Consider the following 10,144-nt stretch of genomic DNA (forward strand, 5'->3'; position numbering starts at 1 on the left):
TGTAATTTCATCTGGTTTTTTCTTTTTTTTTTTAAATGGACAGCACAGGTTGATTCTTGAGACTTTAAGCTTTTGAATGGTATATAATGATTATGAGGACTGGTTCAGTATTTGAGAAAATATTCATAAGAAATGTCAATTTTCATATAGGTAAATAAATTAGTAAATAAAATAAAAAGGCCTAAATAAAAAAATAAAAAACACCCAAAATGCACAACTTTTGTGCTTTTACATTATTTAATTTAGAGTTGTTACATTACTTTCATAATTAAAAGAATTACCCTTTTATTGTTTCTGGTCACTTTTGACCGGGAACAGCTGGAACGTGATTTAATGAAGAACAGTGCATAAGGGTTAATACATACATTATATTGCCAAAAGTATTCGCTCACCCATCCAAATAATTGAATTCAGGTGTTCCCATCACTTCCATGGCCACAGGTGTATAAAATGAAGCACCTAGGCATGCAGACTGCTTCTACAAACATTTGTGAAAGAATGGGCCGCTCTCAGGAGCTCAGTGAATTCCAGCGTGGTACTGTGATAGGATGCCACCTGTGCAACAAGTCCAGTCGTGAAATTTCCTCGCTACTAAATATTCCACAGTCAACTGTCGGTGGTATTATAACAAAGTGGAAGCGATTGGGAATGACAGAAACTCAGCCACGATGTGGTAGGCCACGTAAAATGACAGAGCAGGGTCAGCGGATGCTGGGGCGCATAGTGCGCAGAGGTCGCCAACTTTCTGCAGAGTCAATCGCTACAGACCTCCAAAGTTCATGTGGCCTTCAGATTAGCTCAAGAACAGTGCGTAGAGAGCTTCATGGAATGGGTTTCCATGGCCGAGCAGCTGCATCCAAGCCATACATCACCAAGTGCAATCCAAAGTGTCGGATGCAGTGGTGTAAAGCACGCCACCACTGGACTCTAGAGCAGTGGAGACGCGTTCTCTGGAGTGACGACTCACGCTTCTCCATCTGGCAATCTGATGGATGAGTCTGGGTTTGGCGGTTGCCAGGAGAACGGTACTTGTCTGACTGCATTGTGCCAACTGTGAAGTTTGGTGGAGGGGGGATTATGGTGTGGGGTTGTTTTTCAGGAGCTGGGCTTGGCCCCTTAGTTCCAGTGAAAGGAACTCTGAATGCTTCAGCATACCAAGAGATTTTGGACAATTCCATGCTCCCAACTTTGTGGGAACAGTTTGGGGATGGCCCCTTCCTGTTCCAACATGACTGCGCACCAGTGCACAAAGCAAGGTCCATAAAGACATGGATGAGCGAGTTTGGTGTGGAAGAACTTGACTGGCCTGCACAGAGTCCTGACCTCAACCCGATAGAGCACCTTTGGGATGAATTAGAGTGAAGACTGCGAGCCAGGCCTTCTCGTCCAACATCAGTGTTTGACCACACAAATGCGCTTCTGGAAGAATGGTCAAAAATTCCCATAAACACACTCCTAAACCTTGTGGAAAGCCTTCCCAGAAGAGCTGAAGCTGTTATAGCTGCAAAGGGTGGGCCGACGTCATATTAAACCCTATGGATTAAGAATGGGATGTCACTTAAGTTCATATGCGTCTAAAGGCAGGTGAGTGAATACTTTTGGCAATATAGTGTATTTAAGACCCCCCCAAAAAATAAAATGAATACCGTTTGTCCATACCAGATATATAGACTGTATGTGAAACCTTTGGAATTAGCTGGTAATAAAATGTGATCTCATCTTCATCAAAGTCACAAGTATAGACAAACACAATATGCTTAAGATAACAACACACAAGCAATTATAATCGTCCATGTCTTTATTGAAAATATTGTACATTAAACATTCACAGTGCTGTGGAAAAAGTAAGTGAACCCCTAGACTAATGAGGTTAACAAAAACTAATTAGAGTCAGGAGTTGGCAAACCTGGCGTCCAATTAATGAAACACAATTGTAGGTCTGGGTTACAGCTACTTTGACTTATAAAAAGCAGTCAAACATTTTGAGTTTGCTATTCACAAGAAGCATCTGCTGACATGGACCATACCTCATAAAAAAGAGATTTCAGAGGACCTACGATCAAGAATGTTTGCTTCCATAAAGCTATAAAGGGTTACAAAGTTATCTCAAAGAGTTTAGATATATCTGTCCACAGTTAGACAAACTGTCTATAAATGGAGACAATTTAGTACTGTGGCTACTCTCCCTAGAAGTGGCCATCCAGCCAAAATGAAGAATGCTCAATGAGGTAAAAAAAAGAACCCTAGAGCTAAAGACTTGAAGGAATCATTGGAACTGGTTATCATCTCTTTTCATGAGTCTACTATATGTAAAACATTAAACAGTCATGGTGTCCATGGCAGGACACAACAAAGGAAGCCGCTGCTTTACAACAAAAACATTGCTGCACCCCTGAAGTTTGCCAAAGACCACCTCGACACTCCACAACACTACTGGGAAAATGTTTTGTGGACTGATGAAACTAAAGCCCTGTTCACACCGCCAGTGACTTCGTGCAAGACAGCGACATGATCCCATTTATTTTCAATGAGAGCACAGCGACTTCCGGCTACATGAGCTGCCGCAGCCGTTAGCGACAGAGATTGCCATGGAGAGCGACAAGACATGTTGAGAAAATTTCAATTGTATGCAAATGACAAGCAACAATCGCGAGCGACTACCAATGAGAGTGAAGACAGCAGAGCTCATGTCATCCATCTCCTGGCAGACTGGAGATGAGTGCAGGCAAGATGGAGAAGTTTCAGCATTGTGAGGGATTTTCTGTAACCACATGCGTGGATATAATAAAACAATGTGTGGAAAAGCATGTCAGAAACGGTGTGCATTCCGAGCGAGTTTGATTCATTAATTTATGATAGATTGATCATCTTATTATTGATTTATATTGATAGATTGATTGTCCTGTTAATGATTTAATGCACTGACTGAACACTGCTGAACATTTTATAAACACTCTACACTGCAGAATGTACAATTTTAGTAATGATATCTTAATTTTACCAGTATAGGTCTCATTTGTGATCAAATTTTCAAAAGCTATGGCCAGACGTACAGTCCTCCAATAACGTTACAGTGACAAACAATAGGAACAGCCACTAGCGACATATCTCAGAGTCTAGTGACACCAAGCTACAAAGTCACTGGCGCTGTGAACAGTGCACAGATACACGCAGCACTACAAATGCCGTAAAAAGGGCACTGCATACCAACATGAACACATCATCCCAACGGTGAAGTACAGTGAGGGAGCATCATGATTTAGGGCTGCTTTGCTTCTTCAGGGTCTGGACCGCTTGCCATCATCGAGGGAAAAATGAATTCCTAAGTTTATTAGATATCCTACAGGATAATGTCAGGATTGCTGTGTGCCAGCTGAAGCTCAGTAGATGTTGGGTGATGCAGCAGGACAATGACCCTAAACATCAAAGTAAATCAACTACAGAATGGCTTCAAAAAAAGAAAATCCACCTTTTGGAGTGGCCATTCAGAGCCTAGACCTTAACCCAGTAGAGATGCTGTGGAATGACCACAAGAGAGCTGTTCACACCAGACATCCTAAGAATATGGCTGAGCTGAAGCAGTTCTGTAAGGAAGAATGGTCCAAAATTCCTTCTGAATGTTGTGCAGGTCTAATCCACATCTACTGGAAACGCTTGGTTGAGTTTATTGCTGCCAAAGGAGGATCGACCAGTTATTAAATCCAAGGGTTCACTTACTTTTTCCACAGCACTGTGAATGTTTAATGGGATGTGTTCAATAAAGACATGGGCGATTATAATTGTTTGTGTGTTGTTAGCTTAAGCACATTGTGTTTGTCTATAATTGTGACTTTGATGAAGATGAGATCACATTTTATGAGCATTTAATGCAGAAAACCTTGTTTTGGGTTTATATGGGTAAAAACAGCATATTTCTCCTTGAATTACTATGTTGTTGTATTTGTACATAATACATGTGGTTGTCACTCCTGAAACTTTCCAGTGTGTACAGGATTATAGTTCTGCAGCTACAGCAAGTCCCTGTGTAAGTCCCATATTCATATTAGGATTTAATAGTTTGTATTGGGTTTCTTTACAGATATACATTAGTCCTTAAAGGTATCCACTAGACATAACATGCCAACAACAGAAGCCAACACATTACACATTATAGTTTCCATTCAAACCAACACAATTACCATTAAAACCATTAGAATTTCTGTGAGGTTCATCCTGTTTTGTTTTGTTTAGTTTTTTAGCAGAGGTGTGTGTTCTGTATTCCTGTCTAAACACACCGTATATTCACACACATCAGGACGTTTGACAGTAAGTGGCTGTAAGACAGTGAGAGTATTGCTGAGTCAGTTATATGGGGGAAATCCTGACAGATTGTACTGCACCACTGTCACAGCAATCCAATTGTGTCAATAACAAGATTCCTGTCGAAACTTACACAACACACACCACTGAATGAATGACACACAATCGCCACAGTGGACTGAAGTAATGTGAAAGATCTGAAGTCTATAAGCATATACTGTAAGTGGTTGGATTGTTCGATGTTGCATTCATCATCAGCCTACTGTGAAATTATCGAATTCATATTTCGCTCAGTCCTGTAACGCATGGTGACAAGATTTTGTATCTTTTATGGCATAATGCTGATTACCAAAAAAAAAATAATAATTTTGACTTGTCCCTCCTTTTCTTAATAAAAGCAACAATGAGGCACTTACAATGGAAGTGAATGGGGGACAGTCGGTAAATATGAAAAAAACTCAAAAGTATCACCACACGACATCAACAATATGCTTGTTAGCATGATTTTAATATAACATGGCTTACTAACATTTTCACGAGTCGAAATGATTTCTTGTGGTAATCATCATCATGCCACAAATGCTGTAGATTGAGCTCAACTTTCCACCAATGCAGCTTCATTCAGACTGTAGGATTGTGTAAGACTGCAGGGTGTAACATTACATTATGGCAGTACATCAGCAGACACATGACATCCGAGCAACAAAGCAGCAGTTTTTACATGCAGATGGACCAATGTTTGAATCTCGGCCACTGGATCAGTGATAATAAACCGATCAGTAGTGTTGAACTGCAGCCACTGGACACCTACACTACTTCACAAGCGCTTCACGTCCGCATTTCATCCAGCAGAACCACAGTGATGTACACAGTATTCTTAACGTATTTCTTTCCTCTTCAAGCAAAACAGACACATTTAAACTCGTATACAATTCATAAAATGCCGACTTCCTTTGTGTTTATGTAATCACTCCCATACTAGTAACCTACAGTTGCAGTATTTGCCTCGTGCTCTCATTAGTACTGACTCAGCACGAAAATGACGGCAGGTCACCATGGCAACAAGGGATGCTGCTTCGCACAGCATCATTTTTACACATCTGCAGAGAAGATCCCAATCACAATATCTATATCACCTTAGATTTCCTATATTATCACCTTGCTGTGTTACGCAACAGATTAAGCTCCATGGTCATTCAACACTGACTGTCTGTATATAATAGTCAGAAATGTTGTTCTTTTACATTCGCGTTACCTGTTTTGAGGCTGACGGATCTCCTGGCGAGGTACGGCACCCTCCGGATGGGCATGAAGTCCGCATCATCCTCCAGAGAGGCCGCCATCAACCTCCATGAGCGGCCGCGGCTGCCTGATTCACTGGGACGGACACAGTGTCGCTGACGACAGAGTGCTGGTGTCGGTGAAACGGGGACCGTTGGGCGGCAAATGTTGCTTGTAACCGTTCACAAACTGTCTCGTCCTCCAGGGGGCGCATGACGCCTCAGAAAGACAAATTCTCCTTTGAGCCGCATTAAAATCTCACAATGTGTTCTGTGCTAATGAAGACATTTATTTGCTAGAAAGTATCATATAAAATGATTTTTGAAAATCGTCATAAAGTAACCACTTGACCAACACTAGTCCTACTACGTAAAATGTGCCAAATGGGGTAGAAAATCCTACATTTATTGTAGTTTATATAATTTGTGCAGTAGGCTAGGTATGGGATGAATATAGTATCAACATTTTCACAAATGCGTAAACACATCCATCGGTTCGATAAATGTCATACATGCACCTTACTATCCACATACAAATGCCTTTCAAATTGTGAAATTCAGAATTAAATGAATGTGCAGCGATTTGTACAAATAGAGAAATATTTGTGAATACAAATGTTCCCTTTTGTATAAATGTAACACAATTTGCATGTCTAACCAAAGGAAGATGTTCCAAATTAAACACAAAATGGCCTTGTGAAGCATTGAACGTGCATTTGTGGATCAAGTGACATGCATGCATTCATTGACATGTTTTTGTGGCTATCCTGTTTGAATTCTGAGACTTTTGTTTAGCTGTTTTTACCATGACCGACCCACACACAAACAACTACCATGAATAAATCCTAAATTCATTCATAAATGTGGGCACATCTACCCATCAATGTGGGAAAACTTCATAAATGTGTGTTATTAGCCTTAAACAAATGTCTTTTTACTTGTGTCTGTGTAATTGATTATTAAATGAATGTGCACCTATTTCTACAAATAGAGCTATATTTGTGAATATAAATGTTCCCTTTTGTACAAATAAATCACAGTTTGTGGATGCAATCAAATGAAGATGTTCCAAATTAAACACAAAATGGTCTTGTGAAGTACCGAATGTGCATTTGTGGATCAAGTGATGTGTGCATTCATTGATGTCTTTTTGTGTGTTTTCTGTTTCATTCATTTGAATTTTGAGACTTCCTTTTCGCTGGCTTTGCCTTGAACGATCCATGCGTAACTTTGTAATAAAAGCAGCTACCACTTGATGACGGTCTCATTTTACAGATGAACCATCAGGCGGGGTGTAGTTTATTCACATGGTCACTTGGCATGTGCAGTTTACAAGTGCCACTTCAAACAAACAGCATCTGAGATCAGCAAAAAGAATCAAAGGTTTGTCTACATTTTTCTTATATATAACCAAGGATAATGTCCTGTCACATTGTAAAAGGCAAAAAAAGCCAATTTTAGAGTGTAAGTCCTGGTGACAATATGTTTGTGTTACATGTCAGAAGCTTTCTAGCTAATGGGATTCCAACACCTAGCTCACTGGGTCTTCATTCCAGGTCAGCGTTAGAGTCTGCTACTTCAATCTTCACTATGTTTCTAGAATGAAATTACTGTCTACACAATGGGAAATTTATGTTGGTGTAGTCAAAGCATGAGTACAATTCTTAATGTTGTAGCATCCAATAGGGCTGTGCGGAATGGCGATATACATTGTGGTGATGGAATAAAGTGTCAATCGGTAGAAATGTTTCTATATTGTGGTATGCAAATATCTGTGCATGAAATGCTCCACTTGGCTGAAGGTAAGACTGATAGTGAGAGAGACGAACAAACAAACACGGACTCCGAAACAAGTCAAATGCAGGAGGAGGAATATATTTTTGCATTAAAAGGTGCATCTCACATCATTGGAGCCCTGTTTATGTCCCATGTGTACACAGCGTGTGCCTCAGCAGCTGTTAATTAATTACCATTGACACCTTCAAGCTTTCCTCCCGACTGTTCTCCCACAAGCACAGAGAGAGAAGTGATCGCAATTACATCAGGAATTAATAAATAACACCTTTGTCAACAGTGCGTTTATACCAAGTAGACTATATAGTTACCAAAACGGTTTCCAGTATCTATGGAAGACAAAATCCAAAACAATTCCATGATTAAGGGTTTTGCTTCAGAATAAAAGCAAATGCTTAAATTCAAATAGAAAATCCTATTTGTGCTTGTATTGAAAAGCGATGCAGACTAGATAAAACAGATCAAATATTATTTTGAATATTTATTTATTGATAAAGTTTTTCATTGTAATGGACATCACAGGTCTTCCATTAGGCTACACTGGGCATCATTTTAAATAAAAAGTAACTTATTTAAGTTTTTGAATCACTTCCATCAAAATGTGTAGGCTATATTCCATACCATACATATAATTACTGACCAAACATTTAAATAATATTTCCATATACTTTGTTGCTTATATCACCCACCCCTATCACATTGTTATTTAATTTTTATATATATATATATATATATATATTTTTTTTTTTCAGGAAAAAATATTATATTGTGGTATATACCGTTACTGTGATTTTGGTCATATCGCCCACCTCTACCCAAACACCTGGCACAGTTGCATCCTGTCTCACAGTCAGAAGCTGTTACTTTTTGGGCTCATATAACACAATAAGATTATGCAAATATTACTATATTGTTTTGAATTTTTTATTGAGAGAAATAAAAAGCATTAATGCAAAGGAACAGCAGCACAGCTAGAAATGCCTTTACAAAACATGAATCATGACAACAGACATACCATATATACCTTTATATGAAGGTTTGTACAAGATCTACTGTTGTAAGAATTGGTTTCCACGATATGTAAATGTTTACAAAAAAATCTTCCTCCAATAAGACAATAAATATGAATTCTATTAAATACTTTTTCAGATTCAGACAATGATCATTTTTCAGATTTTTCCCTGTGCTTTGCCTGTCAACTTCAAGCACTGACTCACCAGCTCCCAAACTCAGTGGTTCCAGCTCCAATACAGGATACATTTTAAAATGTATAATCCTCCTTTGTTGTTCTCTGAAGTAATATTTCCATGCATTCAAATGAAAGTGCAATAAACATTTACCTAAATAATTAACACTGTCTTCTTTTGGCTGAACTTATAATTGTTCACCCCAAAATGTAATGAAAGTGAATGGGGACTGAGGCTGTCAGTCTCTATACATACTGCCTAACACTTGGGATGTGAGTAAATGATAATAGTTTTCATATTTGGGTGAACTATCCCTTTAAATTCATAAATTTTTAATTCAGCATTTTACCAAGACATTTGAATTTAATAAGGTTTTAAGAAAGCATGTAAATATAAAAATGACTCAAATGCAAGTCTAGTGGCTGAAGAGATATTGAATTTATATACACATATACAACATGTATATTTGACCATGAATTAGTCTTTGTCAGGTCAAACAAAATAAAATGTTTCATTTGTTTCTGTTTGGGTTGAAACAATGTCCTTAAACTACACATTTTATGTACACACACAAACAATGGAACAGAACATCACACTTGGCACTTTACTTGAGGTTACCCTTCCTCATTGCTACTGTATGGTGTAGTGTCAGTTGTCTGGGACTGGTACCTATAATCAGGGCAAGAGCAGTCTGGACAGATTAAAATAATTAAGTACATAAGTACATAAAAATCGAGATAATTCAAGTCAACCTTTATTTATATAGCACATTTAAAAACATTTGAGACCGTCAACAGAAGTTGACCCAAAGTGCTTTACAAATCAATCAAAAATATACAATGACAGAATTATATACATGCAAATCTTTGTTAGTCCAAAAAAAGGCTTTATTGAAACCAAGGTGCCAAAATGGCTTGTTCTCTACTTCCTCCTCACTAATACGTCATAGTGAGGTATTACATCAGCACAGGCCATCCTCTGCATAAACAGATCAACGCCTACTTTATCGTTGAGACTGCTAGGCCCGCCCACCGGTCTTGCGCTTAGAATAGAGCGGTGAGATTATTTTTGGAGCAACAGGAGGTGTCACGATGGCCATGAAGATGTCAAGACGTTGTGCAGTGCCAGGTTGTGGGAAACTAGATTTCTTGCATTTGCTTTCCAAGGATCCTAACATTAAGAAAGAGTGGCTGACGTGACACCATGTGAGAAGCAGACGTGTGAGCGACTAGCTCTGCACACTTTGCTAGTTTTTAATTATTTTCATGATTAATCCGGTGAGATTCAATACACCCAGTTACATATTTGCTCTTTGAGGTAAACATGGCAAAGAAGTCAAAATCCTCAGACTCTGGAGACATTAAAAGACACTTACGTGCTCTAGCTGAAACCTCTGACGGGCCTGCGAGCCGGGGACTCGATTTGGACAGCATGTTGGGAGAAGAAATTCAGCGTCAACTGTCCAACATCTCGGTGATGCTGACGAGGTTGTTGCTGACTTAGAGGATCTCGCTGTAATATGTCGATCGATTACGGTGATGGAAACTAAATTCTCTGAGCTGGTCATAAGAGTAGCAGATGTTG

The 10,144-nt window shown here is 39.0% G+C and overlaps 1 protein-coding gene across 2 annotated transcripts in view; it reads right to left on the bottom strand.

The window, feature by feature from the left end:
* Positions 1–5,731, bottom strand: part of LOC127442876 (phosphatase and actin regulator 1-like) — a 76,786-nt gene extending 71,055 nt beyond the window's left edge. For both annotated transcript variants that reach the window (XM_051701163.1, XM_051701162.1), the window contains exon 1: positions 5,555–5,731. In XM_051701163.1, coding sequence (XP_051557123.1) covers positions 5,555–5,642 — 88 coding nt within the window. In that variant the 5' untranslated portion in view covers positions 5,643–5,731. The remainder of the gene's footprint in view (positions 1–5,554) is intronic.
* Between the last annotated feature and the right edge of the window lie 4,413 nt (positions 5,732–10,144).

The sequence above is a fragment of the Myxocyprinus asiaticus genome, chromosome 6 (assembly GCF_019703515.2).
Source record: "Myxocyprinus asiaticus isolate MX2 ecotype Aquarium Trade chromosome 6, UBuf_Myxa_2, whole genome shotgun sequence".
NCBI lineage: Eukaryota > Metazoa > Chordata > Actinopteri > Cypriniformes > Catostomidae > Myxocyprinus > Myxocyprinus asiaticus.